Raw genomic sequence first — 20,360 nt, forward strand, 5'->3', positions numbered from 1 at the left:
GAGTGTGGAAGGGCAGTGTGTGACGTACTGTCCCAGAGTGTGAAAGGCCAGTGTGTGACGTATTGTCCCAGAGTGTGAAAGGCCAGTGTGTGACGTACTGTCCCAGAGTGTGAAAGGCCAGTGTGTGACGTACTGTCCCAGAGTGTGGGAGGGCAATGTGTGACTTACTGTCCCAGAGTGTGAAAGGCCAGTGTGTGACGTACTGTCCCAGAGTGTGAAAGGCCAGTGTGTGACGTACTGTCCCAGAGTGTGAAAGGTCAATGTGTGACTTACTGTCCCAGAGTGTGGAAGGCCAGTGTGTGATGCATTGTCACAGAGTGTGGAAGGGCAGTGTGTGACGTACTGTCCCAGAGTGTGAAAGGCCAGTGTGTGACGTATTGTCCCAGAGTGTGAAAGGCCAGTGTGTGACGTACTGTCCCAGAGTGTGAAAGGCCAGTGTGTGACGTACTGTCCCAGAGTGTGGGAGGGCAATGTGTGACTTACTGTCCCAGAGTGTGAAAGGCCAGTGTGTGACGTACTGTCCCAGAGTGTGAAAGGCCAGTGTGTGACTTACTGTCCCAGAGTGTGAAAGGTCAATGTGTGACTTACTGTCCCAGAGTGTGGAAGGCCAGTGTGTGATGCATTGTCCCAGAGTGTGGAAGGGCAGTGTGTGACGTACTGTCCCAGAGTGTGAAAGGCCAGTGTGTGACGTACTGTCCCAGAGTGTGAAAGGCCAGTGTGTGACGTACTGTCCCAGAGTGTGGGAGGGCAATGTGTGACTTACTGTCCCAGAGTGTGGAAGGCCAGTGTGTGACTTACTGTCCCAGAGTGTGAAAGGCCAGTGTGTGACGTACTGTCCCAGAGTGTGAAAGGCCAGTGTGTGACGTACTGTCCCAGAGTGTGAAAGGGCAATGTGTGACTTAATGTCCCAGAGTGTGAAAGGCCAGTGTGTGACTTACTGTCCCAGAGTGTGAAAGGCCAGTGTGTGACGTATTGTCCCAGAGTGTGCAAGGCCAGTGTGTGACGTACTGTCCCAGAGTGTGAAAGGCCAGTGTGTGACGTACTGTCCCAGAGTGTGAAAGGCCAGTGTGTGACGTACTGTCCCAGAGTGTGAAAGGCCAGTGTGTGACGTACTGTCCCAGAGTGTGAAAGGCCAGTGTGTGACTTACTGTCCCAGAGTGTGAAAGGCCAGTGTGTGACGTATTGTCCCAGAGTGTGAAAGGCCAGTGTGTGACTTACTGTCCCAGAGTGTGAAAGGCCAGTGTGTGACGTACTGTCCCAGAGTGTGAAAGGTCAGTGTGTGACGTACTGTCCCAGAGTGTGGAAGGGCAGTGTGTGACGTACTGTCCCAGAGTGTGAAAGGTCAGTGTGTGACGTACTGTCCCAGAGTGTGAAAGGCCAGTGTGTGACGTACTGTCCCAGCGTGTGAAAGGCCAGTGTGTGACGTACTGTCCCAGAGTGTGAAAGGGCAATGTGTGACTTACTGTCCCACAGTGTGTGATGCATTGTCCCAGAGTGTGAAAGGCCAGTGTGTGATGCATCGTCACAGAGTGTGGGAGGCCAGTGTGTGACATACTGTCCCAGAGTGTGAAAGGCCAGTGTGTGACGTACTGTCCCAGAGTGTGAAAGGTCAATGTGTGACTTACTGTCCCAGAGTGTGAAAGGCCAGTGTGTGACTTACTGTCCCAGAGTGTGGAAGGCCAGTGTGTGATGCATTGTCACAGAGTGTGAAAGGCCAGTGTGTGACGTACTGTCCCAGAGTGTGAAAGGCCAGTGTGTGACGTATTGTCCCAGAGTGTGAAAGGGCAATGTGTGACTTACTGTCCCAGAGTGTGAAAGGCCAGTGTGTGACTTACTGTCCCAGAGTGTGAAAGGCCAGTGTGTGACGTACTGTCCCAGAGTGTGAAAGGCCAGTGTGTGACGTACTGTCCCAGAGTGTGAAAGGCCAGTGTGTGACTTACTGTCCCAGAGTGTGGAAGGCCAGTGTGTGATGCATTGTCACAGAGTGTGGAAGGGCAGTGTGTGACGTACTGTCCCAGAGTGTGAAAGGCCAGTGTGTGACGTATTGTCCCAGAGTGTGAAAGGCCAGTGTGTGACGTACTGTCCCAGAGTGTGAAAGGCCAGTGTGTGACGTACTGTCCCAGAGTGTGTGAGGGCAATGTGTGACTTACTGTCCCAGAGTGTGAAAGGCCAGTGTGTGACGTACTGTCCCAGAGTGTGAAAGGCCAGTGTGTGACGTACTGTCCCAGAGTGTGAAAGGTCAATGTGTGACTTACTGTCCCAGAGTGTGGAAGGCCAGTGTGTGATGCATTGTCACAGAGTGTGGAAGGGCAGTGTGTGACGTACTGTCCCAGAGTGTGAAAGGCCAGTGTGTGACGTATTGTCCCAGAGTGTGAAAGGCCAGTGTGTGACGTACTGTCCCAGAGTGTGAAAGGCCAGTGTGTGACGTACTGTCCCAGAGTGTGGGAGGGCAATGTGTGACTTACTGTCCCAGAGTGTGAAAGGCCAGTGTGTGACGTACTGTCCCAGAGTGTGAAAGGCCAGTGTGTGACTTACTGTCCCAGAGTGTGAAAGGCCAGTGTGAGACTTACTGTCCCAGAGTGTGAAAGGCCAGTGTGTGACGTACTGTCCCAGAGTGTGAAAGGCCAGTGTGTGACGTACTGTCCCAGAGTGTGAAAGGCCAGTGTGTGACGTACTGTCCCAGAGTGTGAAAGGGCAATGTGTGACTTACTGTCCCAGAGTGTGAAAGGCCAGTGTGTGACGTATTGTCCCAGAGTGTGAAAGGCCAGTGTGTGACGTACTGTCCCAGAGTGTGAAAGGCCAGTGTGTGACGTACTGTCCCAGAGTGTGAAAGGCCAGTGTGTGACTTACTGTCCCAGAGTGTGAAAGGCCAGTGTGTGACGTACTGTCCCAGAGTGTGAAAGGCCAGTGTGTGACTTACTGTCCCAGAGTGTGAAAGGCCAGTGTGTGACGTACTGTCCCAGAGTGTGAAAGGTCAGTGTGTGACGTACTGTCCCAGAGTGTGGAAGGGCAGTGTGTGACGTACTGTCCCAGAGTGTGAAAGGTCAGTGTGTGACGTACTGTCCCAGAGTGTGAAAGGCCAGTGTGTGACGTACTGTCCCAGCGTGTGAAAGGCCAGTGTGTGACGTACTGTCCCAGAGTGTGAAAGGGCAATGTGTGACTTACTGTCCCACAGTGTGTGATGCATTGTCCCAGAGTGTGAAAGGCCAGTGTGTGATGCATCGTCACAGAGTGTGGGAGGCCAGTGTGTGACATACTGTCCCAGAGTGTGAAAGGCCAGTGTGTGACGTACTGTCCCAGAGTGTGAAAGGTCAATGTGTGACTTACTGTCCCAGAGTGTGAAAGGCCAGTGTGTGACTTACTGTCCCAGAGTGTGGAAGGCCAGTGTGTGATGCATTGTCACAGAGTGTGGAAGGGCAGTGTGTGACGTACTCTCCCAGAGTGTGAAAGGCCAGTGTGTGACGTATTGTCCCAGAGTGTGAAAGGCCAGTGTGTGACGTACTGTCCCAGAGTGTGGGAGGGCAATGTGTGACTTACTGTCCCAGAGTGTGAAAGGCCAGTGTGTGACTTACTGTCCCAGAGTGTGGAAGGCCAGTGTGTGATGCATTGTCACAGAGTGTGGAAGGGCAGTGTGTGACGTACTGTCCCAGAGTGTGAAAGGCCAGTGTGTGACGTATTGTCCCAGAGTGTGAAAGGCCAGTGTGTGACGTACTGTCCCAGAGTGTGAAAGGCCAGTGTGTGACGTACTGTCCCAGAGTGTGGGAGAGCAATGTGTGACTTACTGTCCCAGAGTGTGAAAGGCCAGTGTGTGACGTACTGTCCCAGAGTGAGAAAGGTCAGTGTGTGACGTACTGTCCCAGAGTTTGAAAGGCCAGTGTGTGACGTACTGTCCCAGAGTGTGAAAGGCCAGTGTGTGACGTACTGTCCCAGAGTGTGAAAGGGCAATGTGTGACTTACTGTCCCAGAGTGTGAAAGGTCAGTGTGTGACTTACTGTCCCAGAGTGTGAAAGGCCAGTGTGTGACTTACTGTCCCAGAGTGTGAAAGGTCAATGTGTGACTTACTGTCCCAGAGTGTGAAAGGCCAGTGTGTGATGCATTGTCACAGAGTGTGGAAGGGCAGTGTGTGATGTACTGTCCCAGAGTGTGAAAGGCCAGTGTGTGACGTACTGTCCCAGAGTGTGAAAGGTCAATGTGTGACGTACTGTCCCAGAGTGTGAAAGGCCAGTGTGTGACTTACTGTCCCAGAGTGTGAAAGGCCAGTGTGTGACTTACTGTCCCAGAGTGTGAAAGGCCAGTGTGTGACATACTGTCCCAGAGTGTGAAAGGGCAATGTGTGACTTACTGTCCCACAGTGTGTGATGCATTGTCCCAGAGTGTGAAAGGCCAGTGTGTGATGCATTGTCACAGAGTGTGGGAGGGCAGTGTGTGACATACTGTCCCAGAGTGTGGAAGGAGAGTGTGTGACATACGGTCCCAGAGTGTGAAAGGTCAATGTGTGACGTACTGTCCCAGAGTGTGGAAGGCCAGTGTGTGATGCATTGTCTCAGAGTGTGGGAGGGCAGTGTGTGACATACTGTCCCAGAGTGTGGAAGGCCAGTGTGTGACGTACTGTCCCAGAGTGTGAAAGGCCAGTGTGTGACGTACTGTCCCAGAGTGTGAAAGGTCAATGTGTGACTTACTGTCCCAGAGTGTGAAAGGCCAGTGTGTGACTTACTGTCCCAGAGTGTGGAAGGCCAGTGTGTGATGCATTGTCACAGAGTGTGGAAGGGCAGTGTGTGACGTACTGTCCCAGAGTGTGGAAGGCCAGTGTGTGATGCATTGTCACAGAGTGTGGAAGGGCAGTGTGTGACGTACTGTCCCAGAGTGTGAAAGGCCAGTGTGTGACGTATTGTCCCAGAGTGTGAAAGGCCAGTGTGTGACGTACTGTCCCAGAGTGTGAAAGGCCAGTGTGTGACGTACTGTCCCAGAGTGTGGGAGGGCAATGTGTGACTTACTGTCCCAGAGTGTGAAAGGCCAGTGTGTGACGTACTGTCCCAGAGTGTGAAGGGCCATTGTGTGACTTACTGTCCAAGAGTGTGAAAGGTCAATGTGTGACTTACTGTCCCAGAGTGTGGGAGGGCAATGTGTGACTTACTGTCCCAGAGTGTGAAAGGCCAGTGTGTGACTTACTGTCCCAGAGTGTGAAAGGCCAGTGTGTGACGTACTGTCCCAGAGTGTGAAAGGTCAGTGTGTGACTTACTGTCCCAGAGTGTGGAAGGGCAGTGTGTGACGTACTGTCCCAGAGTGTGAAAGGTCAGTGTGTGACGTACTGTCCCAGAGTGTGAAAGGCCAGTGTGTGACGTACTGTCCCAGAGTGTGAAAGGCCAGTGTGTGACGTACTGTCCCAGAGTGTGAAAGGGCAATGTGTGACTTACTGTCCCAGAGTGTGAAAGGCCAGTGTGTGACTTACTGTCCCAGAGTGTGAAAGGCCAGTGTGTGACGTATTGTCCCAGAGTGTGAAAGGCCAGTGTGTGACGTACTGTCCCAGAGTGTGAAAGGCCAGTGTGTCACGTATTGTCCCAGAGTGTGAAAGGCCAGTGTGTGACGTACTGTCCCAGAGTGTGAAAGGTCAGTGTGTGACTTACTGTCCCAGAGTGTGAAAGGCCAGTGTGTGACGTACTGTCCCAGAGTGTGAAAGGCCAGTGTGTGACTTACTGTCCCAGAGTGTGAAAGGCCAGTGTGTGACGTACTGTCCCAGAGTGTGAAAGGCCAGTGTGTGACGTATTGTCCCAGAGTGTGAAAGGCCAGTGTGTGACGTACTGTCCCAGAGTGTGGGAGGGCAATGTGTGACTTACTGTCCCAGAGTGTGAAAGGCCAGTGTGTGACTTACTGTCCCAGAGTGTGAAAGGCCAGTGTGTGACGTACTGTCCCAGAGTGTGAAAGGCCAGTGTGTGACGTATTGTCCCAGAGTGTGAAAGGCCAGTGTGTGACGTACTGTCCCAGAGTGTGGGAGGGCAATGTGTGACTTACTGTCCCAGAGTGTGGGAGGGCAATGTGTGACTTACTGTCCCAGAGTGTGAAAGGCCAGTGTGTGACGTACTGTCCCAGAGTGTGAAAGGCCAGTGTGTGACTTACTGTCCCAGAGTGTGAAAGGTCAATGTGTGACTTACTGTCCCAGAGTGTGGAAGGCCAGTGTGTGATGCATTGTCACAGAGTGTGGAAGGGCATTGTGTGACGTACTGTCCCAGAGTGTGAAAGGCCAGTGTGTGACGTATTGTCCCAGAGTGTGAAAGGCCAGTGTGTGACGTACTGTCCCAGAGTGTGAAAGGGCAATGTGTGACTTACTGTCCCAGAGTGTGAAAGGCCAGTGTGTGACGTACTGTCCCAGAGTGTGAAAGGCCAGTGTGTGACGTACTGTCCCAGAGTGTGAAAGGGCAATGTGTGACTTACTGTCCCAGAGTGTGAAAGGCCAGTGTGTGACGTACTGTCCCAGAGTGTGAAAGGCCAGTGTGTGACGTATTGTCCCAGAGTGTGAAAGGCCAGTGTGTGACGTACTGTCCCAGAGTGTGAAAGGCCAGTGTGTGACGTATTGTCCCAGAGTGTGAAAGGCCAGTGTGTGACGTACTGTCCCAGAGTGTGAAAGGTCAGTGTGTGACTTACTGTCCCAGAGTGTGAAAGGCCAGTGTGTGACGTACTGTCCCAGAGTGTGAAAGGCCAGTGTGTGACTTACTGTCCCAGAGTGTGAAAGGCCAGTGTGTGACGTACTGTCCCAGAGTGTGAAAGGCCAGTGTGTGACGTATTGTCCCAGAGTGTGAAAGGCCAGTGTGTGACGTACTGTCCCAGAGTGTGGGAGGGCAATGTGTGACTTACTGTCCCAGAGTGTGGGAGGGCAATGTGTGACTTACTGTCCCAGAGTGTGAAAGGCCAGTGTGTGACGTACTGTCCCAGAGTGTGAAAGGCCAGTGTGTGACTTACTGTCCCAGAGTGTGAAAGGTCAATGTGTGACTTACTGTCCCAGAGTGTGGAAGGCCAGTGTGTGATGCATTGTCACAGAGTGTGGAAGGGCAGTGTGTGACGTACTGTCCCAGAGTGTGAAAGGCCAGTGTGTGACGTACTGTCCCAGAGTGTGAAAGGCCAGTGTGTGACGTACTGTCCCAGAGTGTGAAAGGGCAATGTGTGACTTACTGTCCCAGAGTGTGAAAGGCCAGTGTGTGACTTACTGTCCCAGAGTGTGAAAGGCCAGTGTGTGACGTACTGTCCCAGAGTGTGAAAGGCCAGTGTGTGACGTACTGTCCCAGAGTGTGAAAGGCCAGTGTGTGACGTACTGTCCCAGAGTGTGAAAGGCCAGTGTGTGACGTACTGTCCCAGAGTGTGAAAGGCCAGTGTGTGATGCATTGTCACAGAGTGTGGGAGGGCAGTGTGTGACATACTGTCCCAGAGTGTGGAAGACCAGTGTGTGATGCATTGTCACAGAGTGTGGGAGGGCAGTGTGTGACATACTGTCCCAGAGTGTGAAAGGGCAATGTGTGACATACTGTCCCAGAGTGTGAAAGGCCAGTGTGTGACGTACTGTCCCAGAGTGTGAAAGGCCAGTGTGTGATGCATTGTCACAGAGTGTGGGAGGGCAGTGTGTGACTTACTGTCCCAGAGTGTGGAAGACCAGTGTGTGATGCATTGTCACAGAGTGTGGGAGGGCAGTGTGTGACATACTGTCCCAGAGTGTGAAAGGGCAATGTGTGACATACTGTCCCAGAGTGTGAAAGGCCAGTGTGTGATGTACTGTCCCAGAGTGTGAAAGGCCAGTGTGTGACGTACTGTCCCAGAGTGTGAAAGGTCAATGTGTGACTTACTGTCCCAGAGTGTGAAAGGCCAGTGTGTGACATACTGTCCCAGAGTGTGAAAGGCCAGTGTGTGACGTACTGTCCCAGAGCGTGAAAGGGCAATGTGTGACTTACTGTCCCACAGTGTGTGATGCATTGTCCCAGAGTGTGAAAGGCCAGTGTGTGATGCATTGTCACAGAGTGTGGGAGGGCAGTGTGTGACATACTGTCCCAGAGTGTGGAAGGAGAGTGTGTGACGTACTGCCCCAGAGTGTGAAAGGCCAGTGTGTGACGTACTGTCCCAGAGTGTGAAAGGTCAATGTGTGACTTACTGTCCCAGAGTGTGAAAGGCCAGTGTGTGAATTACTGTCCCAGAGTGTGGAAGGCCAGTGTGTGATGCATTGTCACAGAGTGTGGAAGGCCAGTGTGTGACGTACTGTCCCAGAGCGTGGGAGGGCAATGTGTGACTTACTGTCCCAGAGTGTGAAAGGCCAGTGTGTGACATACTGTCCCAGAGTGTGAAAGGTCAGTGTGTGACGTACTGTCCCAGAGTGTGAAAGGCCAGTGTGTGACGTACTGTCCCAGAGTGTGAAAGGCCAGTGTGTGACGTACTGTCCCAGAGTGTGAAAGGGCAATGTGTGACTTACTGTCCCAGAGTGTGAAAGGTCAATGTGTGACTTACTGTCCCAGAGTGTGAAAGGCCAGTGTGTGACGTACTGTCCCAGAGTGTGAAAGGTCAATGTGTGGCTTACTGTCCCAGAGTGTGGAAGGCCAGTGTGTGATGCATTGTCACAGAGTGTGGAAGGGCAGTGTGTGATGTACTGTCCCAGAGTGTGAAAGGCCAGTGTGTGACGTACTGTCCCAGAGTGTGAAAGGTCAATGTGTGACTTACTGTCCCAGAGTGTGAAAGGCCAGTGTGTGACATACTGTCCCAGAGTGTGAAAGGCCAGTGTGTGACGTACTGTCCCAGAGTGTGAAAGGCCAGTGTGTGACATACTGTCCCAGAGTGTGAAAGGGCAATGTGTGACGTACTGTCCCACCGTGTGTGATGCATTGTCCCAGAGTGTGAAAGGCCAGTGTGTGATGCATTGTCACAGAGTGTGGGAGGGCAGTGTGTGACATACTGTCCCAGAGTGTGGAAGGCCAGTGTGTGACGTACTGTCCCAGAGTGTGAAAGGCCAGTGTGTGACGTACTGTCCCAGAGTGTGAAAGGTCAATGTGTGACTTACTGTCCCAGAGTGTGAAAGGCCAGTGTGTGACTTACTGTCCCAGAGTGTGGAAGGCCAGTGTGTGATGCATTGTCACAGAGTGTGGAAGGGCAGTGTGTGACGTACTGTCCCAGAGTGTGAAAGGCCAGTGTGTGACGTATTGTCCCAGAGTGTGAAAGGCCAGTGTGTGACGTACTGTCCCAGAGTGTGAAAGGCCAGTGTGTGACGTACTGTCCCAGAGTGTGGGAGGGCAATGTGTGACTTACTGTCCCAGAGTGTGAAAGGCCAGTGTGTGACGTACTGTCCCAGAGTGTGAAAGGTCAATGTGTGACTTACTGTCCCAGAGTGTGGAAGGCCAGTGTGTGATGCATTGTCACAGAGTGTGGAAGGGCAGTGTGTGACGTACTGCCCCAGAGTGTGAAAGGCCAGTGTGTGACGTATTGTCCCAGAGTGTGAAAGGCCAGTGTGTGACGTACTGTCCCAGAGTGTGGGAGGGCAATGTGTGACTTACTGTCCCAGAGTGTGAAAGGCCAGTGTGTGACTTACTGTCCCAGAGTGTGAAAGGCCAGTGTGTGACGTACTGTCCCAGAGTGTGAAAGGTCAGTGTGTGACGTACTGTCCCAGAGTGTGGAAGGGCAGTGTGTGACGTACTGTCCCAGAGTGTGAAAGGTCAGTGTGTGACGTACTGTCCCAGAGTGTGAAAGGCCAGTGTGTGACGTACTGTCCCAGAGTGTGAAAGGCCAGTGTGTGACGTACTGTCCCAGAGTGTGAAAGGGCAATGTGTGACTTACTGTCCCAGAGTGTGAAAGGCCAGTGTGTGACTTACTGTCCCAGAGTGTGAAAGGCCAGTGTGTGACGTATTGTCCCAGAGTGTGAAAGGCCAGTGTGTGACGTACTGTCCCAGAGTGTGAAAGGTCAATGTGTGACGTACTGTCCCAGAGTGTGGGAGGGCAATGTGTGACTTACTGTCCCAGAGTGTGAAAGGCCAGTGTGTGACGTACTGTCCCAGAGTGTGAAAGGCCAGTGTGTGACTTACTGTCCCAGAGTGTGAAAGGCCAGTGTGTGACGTATTGTCCCAGAGTGTGAAAGGCCAGTGTGTGACGTACTGTCCCAGAGTGTGAAAGGGCAAAGTCGACACTAGACTAGTGGGGTGTGATGATTTGGCTTGGGTTAAGAGTAATAACCTCGAATCACTCTGACCTTGTCTCCATCTCTGGTTAAGCTGTTTCATATTCCTCACAAGGTCTGAGTGGTTTTCTATGGCCCAGGCCTCAAGCCATCCATGACCGGCTGCAGAACTATCCCACTTTTCTACTATTCGGAGAAGAAAAGGCAGCAGGATTGTAGCAAACACTGTTGGTTCGGCAAACACATTTGGTTCATCCTCCTCGTATAGACTTGCTGCTCTGAAATGCAATGACAATCATCATTACCAGTGACCTAACTCCTGCATCTTAACCAGCTCTAAACCTTACAGTATTTCTGACTGAAGAATGGATAGATAATCACTTTTTGCTTCTCTTTCCCTTTTTTACTGATGATACAGAGGTTACTGCAGGATGGGCACAGAGCCAATATGTCTCTGTTGGAAATCACAGGAGCTGTTTGCAGGCCAACAGGTCTCAGGGTTCAGATAGACATCATACTCTGGGCTTTCAAAGATGCTGCTAATAGGTGAGTAGATGCATTGGTGTTAATTTTGCAGAATTGCCTTGGTTCAGGAAAGATTCCATCACTGTACAATTTAGCAAATATAACTCCTCTATTCAAAAAGAGAGAGGTAGAAAAAAGGAAAATATAGGCCAGTTAACTTGATGTCTGTTGTGGTGCAAGTGTTAGACTCAACCTTTTAAGGGATTATAGCTGAGAACTTAGAGAGAAAAAAAAATCAAGTTATTCAGGAAAAGCCAGCATGGTTTTGTCAAAAGGAATTAATCTCTAACGGGATTATTAGACTTACTTGAAGGACTAATGTATGCAATGGACAAAGGGGAGTATGTCAACAAATTGTACTTTAATTTCCAGGAGATATTTGATTAAAAGCCATGTTAGGTGTTATTGCATTAAGTAAAAATGCTTGGTGTAGCAGGTAATAAATCAGTATGGATAGAAGATTAATTGCCTGGCAAAGAACACATAAATGAATAAACTACTACTGTCTTCCTGTCAGACGTGGGAGATTAGGGAGAATTTCAATGTTACTGATGATTATGATTGCAGGAAGTACGTTTGCTTGTGAAGTGGAGGGGCAGTTAGAGGCAGTGAGGAATTTACAGAACCTGGGGGTGTGAGGGATGTTTCAGAAAGGTAGAAAAACTGCAGATACAGTGGGGTACATGGATTACCACCAGGAAAGGTAGGATAGGGAAGTAGGTAGGTAGTGCAAGAGTTTCCTGTGGTTATGGCCATCCCAAACAGATATGCTGCTTTGGAAATTGTAGTGGGTGACAGACTCCCAGGGGAATGTAACATTGACAGCCAGATTTCTGGTACTGAGACTGGGTCTACTGCAATGAGGGGTACATCAGTTCCAAGTGATCAACTTTGATAGGGATCTCTCTAGTCAGGGGGACCATTGGTCTTTTCAGTGGCAGGCAACAAGGTATCGATGGCTACCAGCAGCCAGGGTCAAGGAGGTCTCAGAGAGAGTGCAGAATATTCTCAAAGGGGAGGCTGACTAGCAGGAGGTTGTTGCACATATTGGAATGAATGAGATGGGAAAAAGAACGGGCAAAGTTCTGAGGACAGAATATAGGAAATCAGGCAGGAGGTTCACAAGTAGGTTTTTGAGGGTTGTAATATCTGGATTACTCCCAGTGCCATGTGCTAGTGAGAGTAGGAATAGGAGGATAGCACAGATGATGCGGGGCTAAGGGGCTGATGCAATGGCGAATGATACACACTTTTGCATCATTGGAATCTCTTCTGGGAGAGAAGTGATCTGTATAAGAGATGGAAGCTAGAAACTTGGGGAAATCAATAGCAATATCTTGAGAAGTCTCCATGTTACAGAAAGGAGCTGCTGGATGTCTTTTATCCCCGGGACTATATCAGGCATACCTTAGAACTCTGTGATAAGCTAGGGAAGTGACTGCTTGGCCTCTTGCCTCTGAGGTACTTGTATCATTGATGGTCACGGGTGGGGGCCAGAAGACTGGAGGTTGACTAACCTGGTGCCACTATGGTAAGGAAAAGCCAGGGAACTATGCCGGTGAGCCTGACATCAGTGTTGGACAAGCTTTGGAGGGGACAAGGATTTATTAGGGACAGAGCTGAAAATGTGTTGCTGGTTAAAGCACAGCAGGTTAGGCAGCATCCAAGGAACAGGAAATTCGACGTTTCGGGCCAGAGCCCTTCATCAGGAAAATCAACATGGCTTTGTCTATATGGACTTCAGTTAGTATTCAACAAGGTTCTGCATGGTAGATGGTTAATAAGGTTAGATCAGAGGAATACAGGGAGAACTAGCCATTTGGATACAAAATTGGTTCAAATGTAGGAGATACAGGGTGATGGTGAAGAGTTGTCTTTCGGACAGGAGGCCTGTGACCAGCAGTGTGCCGCAAGGATCAGTGCTGGGTCCACTGCTTTTTGTCACTTATTTAAATAATTTGGATGTCAACGTAGGATCTACATCTAGTAAGTTGGCAGATGACACCAAAATCAGTGGTGTTGTGGACAGCGAAGAAGGTTACCTCACAGTACAATGGGACCTTGATCAGATGGGTCAAAGAGTAGCAGATGGAGTTTAATTTAGGTAAATGTGAGGTGCTACATTTTGGAAAGGCAAATCAGGGCAGGACTATAATGGTAAGGTCCTTGAGAGATCTTCGAGTGCATGTTAATAGTTCCTTGCAAGTGGAGTTGCAGGTAGACAAGATAGTGAAGAATGTGTTTAGTACACTTGCCTTTATTGGTGAGTGCATTGAGTCATGTTGCAGCTGAACAGGGCATTGGTTAGGCCACTTTTGGAATACTGTGTCCAATTCTGGTCTCCCTGCTATAGGAAGAGAGTTGAGAAACTTGAAAGGGTTCAGAAAAGAATTGCGAGGATGTTGCCAGGGTCAGAGAGTTTGAGCTATAGTGAGAGACTGAATAGGCTGGGGCTGTTTTCTCTGGAGCATTGGAAGCTGAAGGGTGACCTTATAGAGGTTTATAAAATCATGAGGGGCACGAATAGGGTAAACAGACAAAATCTTTTACCTGGGATAGTTCTTCTTTCAGAGGGTAGTGAATCTATGGAATCCTTTACCACTGAGGGCTATAGAAGTTTTGTCGACAAGTATGTCCAAGGCTGAGACAGACAGGTTTTTTTTCTTTCATTGGTAAGTGAATCAAAGGTTATGGGGAAAGTGGAGTTGAGGATGATCAGATCAGCCATGATCTCATTGAATGACAGAGACAATTGAGAGACAGGAGTGGCACTGTAGCTCAGGGGTTAGCACTGCTGCCTCACAGCACCAGGGACCCGGGTTCGATTCCAGCCTGTCCGCGTAGAGTTTACACATTCTCCCTGTGTCTGCATGGGTATCCTCTGGGTGCTCCGGTTTCCTCCCACAATCCAAAAATGTGCAGGTTGGTGAATTGGCCATTCTAAATTGCCCGTAGTGTTAGGTGGATCATTCGGGGTAAATGTAGAGGAATGGGTCTGGGTGGGTTACTCTTCGGAGGGTCGGTGTGGACTGGTTGGGCTGAAGGGCCTGTTTCCGCACTGTAAGGAATCTAATCTAATCATGCTGGACACCTTCTTTGCCACCTTATTCACCTGTGTTGCCATTTTCTGGGAGCTATGGACTTGGAACCCAAGATCCCTGGTATATCAAAGCTGCTAAGGGTCTGGCCATTTACAGTATACTTTCCTATTCCATTTAATATCCCAAGATGCAACACGTCCACTTGCCATTTCTCTACCCAGCTTTCCAGCTGATCTATATCCTGCTGCATCCTTTGATATCTTTCCTCACTATCCACAATTCCACCAGTTTTGTGCAAATTTACGAATCAGACCACCGATATTTTCTTCCAAATCATTTGCATATTTTACAAACAGCAGAGGTCCTAGCACTGATCTTTGTGGAACACCACTGATCATAGACTTCCAGTCAGAAAAACACCCCTCCACAACTACTCTCTGTCTTCTAAGCAAAAACCAATTCCATGCAATTTGATCTTTTGCACCAGCGTATCATGAAGGATCAAAGACCTTACAATAATCCATGTCGACAATATTTATGACAATCATCTTCGTCACTTTCTCAAAAAACTTGAACCAGATTTGAGAAACAAGACCTCTCTCACATAAGGTCATACTGCCTATCCCTACTAAGTCAATTTTTCTCCAAATGCAAGTAAATCTTGTCCTTAAGAATCTTCTCGAATAATTTTCCTACAACTGATATGAGATTCAATAGCCTATTATTTCCTGGATTATTCCCATTACCGTACTTAAACAGAGGAACAACATTGGCTATTTTCCAGTCTTCTGGGACCTCACCTGTGGCTAAAGAGGATACAAAGATCTCTGTCAAGTCTCAGTAATCTCATCCCTTGCCTTCTTCAGTATCCTGGATTAGATTCCCTCAGGCTCTGGGGATTTATCTACCTTAAAGTTTTTCAAGACACCCAACATCGCTTCCTTCTTAATACTGTCAGGAGTCATGACACCAGGTTATAGTCCAACAGGTTTATTTAAATCACAAGCTTTTGGAGCACTGCCCCTTTGTCAGCATTTCACCTGCAGCACCCCAAAAGCTTGAGATTTCAAATAAATGAGGACTATAACCTGGTGTCGTGTGACTTCTGACCTTGTCCACCTCAGTCCAACACCGGCAACTACACATTGTGGCTCCCTTTTTAATATTGAAATGACTTAAGTATCGACAAACCCCTCTCCAAACTTACCATCAGCCATGTCTTTCTCCTTGGCAAATACTGAAGAAAAATATCATTAGTGATCTCCCCCACTTTCTCTAACTCCACGTATAAATTTGTTCCTCTGTCCTTGATAGGGCCTAGTTACCCACTTGCTTCTAAAATGCTTTGGGATAGTCCTTAATCTCACTTTGATGACCCCTTCCAACCCTCCTAAGTATTTTTTAAAGTTCTCTTCTGCTTCCTGTACACTCCCTACGGGCCTCTGCCGATTTCTATTTCCCAAACCGTACATATGCTTCCTTTTTCATTTTAGCTAAACTTACAAGATTTCTCATCATCCAAAGTTCTTGAATCTTGCCATTCTGATCTTTCATCTTCAAAGGAACATGCTGGTCCTGAACTGCGGTCAACTGGCTTTTAAAAGCTTTTGGGGTGGCACAGTGGTTAGCAGTGGACCTGGGTTCAATTCCCGCCTCAGGCAACTGTTTGTGTGGAGTTTGTACATTTCCCCCGTGTCTGCGTGGGTTTCCTCCGGGTGCTTCGGTTTCCTCCCACAGTCTAAAGATGTGCAGGTTAGATGAATTGGCCATGCTAAATTGCCCTTAGTGTTAGGTGGATCAGGGGAATGGGTCTGGGTGGGTTGCTCTTCGGAGGGTTGGTGTGGACTTGTTGGGCCAAAGGGCCTGTTACCATACTGTAGGGAATCTAATCTAAACAAGACCCCACATGTCACAGTTCCTGCCTAAAATTATCATAATTAGTCTTCCCCCAATACAGCACTTTTAGCCAAAGAGCAGTCTATCCTTTTCCATTAATAAAAAGCAAAAGAACTGCAGGTATTGTAAATCAGAAACAAAAACAGAAACTGCTGGAAAAGCTCAGCAGTTCTGGCAGCATCTAAGAGTTCACATTTCGAGTCAAGTTTTGAGCAGGTCTCACGCAATCTGAAATGTTAACTTTTACTTCTCTCCACAGTGGTTAACACTGCTGCCTCACAGCGCCAGAGACCCGGGTTCAATTCCCGTCTCAGGCGACTGACTGTGTGGAGTTTGCACGTTCTCCCCATGTCTGCGTGGGTTTCCTCCGGGTGCTCCGGTTTCCTCCCACAGTCCAAAGATGTGCGGGTCAGGTGAAATGGCCATGCTAAATTGCCCGTAGTGTTAGGTAAGGGGTACATGTAGGGGTATGGGTATGGGTGGGTTGCGCTTCGGTGGGTCGGTGTGGACTTGTTGGGCCGAAGGGCCTGTTTCCACACTGTAAGTAATGTAATCCAGATACTGACAAACCTGCTGAGCCTTTCCAGCAATTTCTATTTTGGTCATCCATTCCCATAACAATCTTCAAACTTATGGAATTATGATCATTGATCCCAAAATGCTCCTCCACTGAAACTTCAATTACCCAGTGCAAGGTCTAGTACAGACCCACCCCTCATTGCACTATCGACATATTGTTTCCAGAATCTATCCTGGATGCATCTAACAAATTCTGCCCAGTTAAGCCTCTGACACTGAGTAAGTCCCAGTGAATAATGGGGAACATAAAATCACCCACGATCACAACTCCTGTTGTTTTAACATCTTTCCACAATCTGTTTATATATTTGCTCCTCTAATTCTCCCTGGTTATTCACAAACCTGATTACTGGGAGGCCCAAAGTATAACCTGATCAAAGTGATTTACCTTTCTTCTTCCTGAGTTCTAGCCATACTGGATGATCCCTCCAAGATCCTCTCTCTTAGTGAAGCTCTGACATTCTCCTTAATCAGTATGCCCAATTTGCCTACCCGTTTTATGCCCCTCTCTATCATGCCTGAAGCATCTAAACCCTGGAATGTTGAGGTGCCCATCCTGCCCTTTGCTCAATCAAGTTTTTGCTATGACATCGTAGTTCCATGTACTCATTCAGGTTTGAAGGTAATTTGCCTTAACTATTATACTCATCTAGGAATCAAACCCAAACTTACTTGTCACTCCTTAGTTCAACCAGGATTGCAGCCACATCTACAGCTGGGATGTACTGCATCAAAACTTCAAATATTTGCTTGCAGTCCCAACAATTCTGTAACAGGAACTCAAGCAGACAGAGCAGAGCCCTGTTGGGCTGAAAGTGAGTTAACTGCTCACCGCTGCTGCCAGATAACCGGTGCACCTGAGTAGCAAACTTGGCAGCTTCTGTCCGCACCCTCGGATCCTCATCTTGCAACAAACAGATTCCTGCATTTATTATCCTAAAAATCAGAAAAATAACAGGCAGTCAGGTGAAGGTGGTATTGAATGCGATCATAATCCCTCAAATTTAGCAATCATCACACTCAAAATCCCTCAGGCTCAGCATTGAGCACACTCTCATTCCCACACATCCAGCACTGAATACAAGTCCATTTCCCCAGATTGAGCACTAAATGCACTCAAGATTCCCTCAAATCCAGCAATGAACACAATCTCATTCCAGCAGATACAGCAACAAAGACCCTCTCATTCCATCAGATCCAGCACTAAACTGAATGGCATTCTCTCAAATCAAGCACTGAATGCATTTGTATTGCATGAAGTCAGTAGTCAGGGACAGGAGGGTGTGACAGGTAGGTAGGGATTTAGCAGGTAGCACTGAAGGAGTCTCAGCCCTTGAACTGTGTAACAGTTTTGAGTTACTTGCTTCCTGTGTGGATGACAGTGGGGGCTGTAGGGAGGATAAGAAAACAGACTATAGCACCATAGCACAGGGAGCCATTCAAGCAAATGAGAGAAGAGAAATTTAGTTGTAATTAGGGATAGTAAAGTCAGGGGAATTGACACTGTCCTCTGCAGCCCGGATTGAGAGTCCTGAAAGCTGTGTTCCTGTCTGGTGCCCAGATTCAGGAAATTCTCATCTGGGCTGCAGAGGAACTTTGAGTGAGAGAGGAAAGATGCAGTTGTTGTGGGTCATTTAGGTATCAACAAGATAGGTAGAAAGAGGAAAGAGCTTCTATTGAGGGAGTATGAGCACTTAAAGGCTAAATTAAAAAAGAGAACCAAAAAAAATCTTTGATTACAACCTCAGTCACAAGCTAATTGGCACAGGGTCAACAAGATTAAAGCAGGAAACATGTAACTCAAAAGATTGGGGTGGGAGAAATGGGTTTGAATTCATGGGACTATTGGCACCTGTAGTGGGTAAGGAGAGAGCTGTTGATTTGATTTGAGTTGATTTATTGTCAGGTGTACCCAAGTACAGTGAAAAGCTTCATTTGTGAACAGTATAGGCAGATCATAGTAAGCAAGGAGAGACAGATCTTAGGGTGAATAAAACATGGACAGAGTGAGGCATACAGGTTACACTGCACAGGATGTGAACAGCAACATTAACAAGATCAACATTATTTGAAGTTAGAGTCTCCATTCATCAGTCTAATAATGGCAGGGAAGATGCTATTCTTCAAGCTTCTGTATTATCTGCCTGATGGAAGAGGCTGTAGGAGACCATTACAAAACAACATCCAATATCATTTTATTGTCACGTGTACTCCATTGTAGGAGGACAGTGAAAAGCATTTCCAATATTGGCTTCTTATGGTGACACCTTAGGTATAAGTACCTAGGTACAATTCTTGGATATAGCTGAGCAACAAAAATAGTTGCATTATTTACAGTGTTGAACAATAAATTAAAAATAGGACAACATTAAAGGGTTGACATTCAGAAGGTAGGAAATTTCTAATAGACATTACAGTGTAACAGGGTGAAAGTGAGAACTGCAGATGCTGGAGATTAGAGTCAAGAGTGTAGTGCTGGAATATCACAGCAGGTCAGGCAGCATCTAAGAAGCAGGAGAATCGATGTTTTGGGCAAAAGCCCTTCATCAGGAATGAGGCCGACAGTGTAGCAACTCATTGCAGGTCCGCCACACGTGGTCTGACTGCTCGTGCCAGCCCCCAGTCCAACAGCCATCCTTGCTTGACTCCAAGCCCCAGACAGCTCCATATCAACACGGGCTCAGCTGCCCCACAGCACCAGGGTCACAGGTTCGATTCCAGCCTCGGACAACTGCCTGTGTGGAGTTTGCACATTCTCCCCATGTCTGCGTGGGTTTCCTCTGGGTGCTCCGGTTTCCTCCCACAGTCCAAAGATGTGCAGGTTAGGTGAATTGGCCATGCTAAATTGCCCATAGTGCTAGGTGCATTCAACAAAGGGAAATGGGGCTGGGTGGGTTACTCTTCGGAGGGTCAGTGTGGAATGGTTGGGCCGAAGGGCCAGTTTCTGTACTATAGGTAATCCAAAAAAAACTACTCTGTTGCTCCATGGTAAGTGCCAAGACTGCCTACCCTGTGCTGGTCTCCACCCGGCATGCGCTACCTGCTCTGGGGTTGATTCCCCAAGTGCTGCTCTGGGGCTTGCAGCATACATGCTGTACCAGGGCTCACTGCTCATGGCCCACATGCTGCTCCAGGGCATGCTGCTCAGGTGGGATGGGTCTTTGATGATGTTGACAGCCATTCCTTGGCAAAGAAAGGTGTAAATGGAGCCCATGGATGAAAAGTTGGCTTACATAATAACCTGGGCTGTGCACACACAACCTTCTGTAGTTTCTTATGGGATATGGTGAAATGGCTGAAAGATTGAATAGTACTTTGTGTCAGTCTTCACAGTGGAGGACACTAATAACATGCCAGTAAATGACAAAGAGACGAAGATAGGTGAGGACCTGGAAACAATTATTATTACAGAAGAGCTAGTATTGGGTAAGCTAATGGAGCTAAGGATAGACTAGTTTCCTAGCCCTGATTGACTTTATCCCAGGGTACTATAAGAGATGGCGGGAGAAATAGCAGGTGGATTAGTGTAATTTTCCAAAGTTCCCTGGACTCTGGGGCAGTCCCAGCAGATTGGAAAATAGCAACAAATAATTAGGAAGGCAAATGGAATTTTGTCCTTAATTGCTAAAGTGGTTGACTTTAAAACCAGAGAGGTAATGTTGCAGCTGTACAGGGTGCTGGTAGGCCACACCTGGAGTGCTGTGTGCAGATGTGGTCTCCTTACCAAATTGGAGTTGAGGGGCTTGGCTTATGAGGAGAGGCTGAGTAGACTCGGTTATATTCATTGGAATTCAGAAGAATGAGGGATGGAAACTTATGGAATTACATAAAATTATGAAGGGAATCAATAAAATAGAAATAGACTGTTTCCACTGGTAGATGAAACTAGGACAAGAGGACATGGCTGAAAATGTGTTGCTGGAAAAGCGCAGCAGGTCAGGCAGCATCCAAGGAGCAGACGTTTCGGGCATGAGCCCTTCTTCAGGAGAGAAGAAGGGCTCATGCCCGAAATATCGACTCCCCTGTTCCTTGGATGCTGCCTGACCTGCTGACCAGGATTGTAGACAGGACTGCAGAAGTAGTCAAGGGAATCCTGAAGAAGGGCTCATGTCTGAAATGTCGATTCTCCTGCTCCTTGGATGCTGCCTGACCTGCTGCACTTTTCCAGCAACACATTTTCAGCT

General features: G+C 48.4%; 1 protein-coding gene across 1 annotated transcript in view; it reads right to left on the bottom strand.

The window, feature by feature from the left end:
• The window catches only part of si:ch211-225b11.4 (tRNA (32-2'-O)-methyltransferase regulator THADA), a 308,818-nt gene that overhangs the window by 55,391 nt on the left and 233,067 nt on the right, over nucleotides 1-20,360 (bottom strand). The window contains exons 28-29 of the mRNA XM_060843883.1: nucleotides 16,849-17,112; nucleotides 10,208-10,413 (exon numbers count right to left, since the gene is read on the bottom strand). Coding sequence (XP_060699866.1) covers nucleotides 10,208-10,413; nucleotides 16,849-17,112 — 470 coding nt within the window. The remainder of the gene's footprint in view (nucleotides 1-10,207; nucleotides 10,414-16,848; nucleotides 17,113-20,360) is intronic.

Source organism: Hemiscyllium ocellatum, chromosome 24, assembly GCF_020745735.1.
Source record: "Hemiscyllium ocellatum isolate sHemOce1 chromosome 24, sHemOce1.pat.X.cur, whole genome shotgun sequence".
Classification (NCBI taxonomy): domain Eukaryota; kingdom Metazoa; phylum Chordata; class Chondrichthyes; order Orectolobiformes; family Hemiscylliidae; genus Hemiscyllium; species Hemiscyllium ocellatum.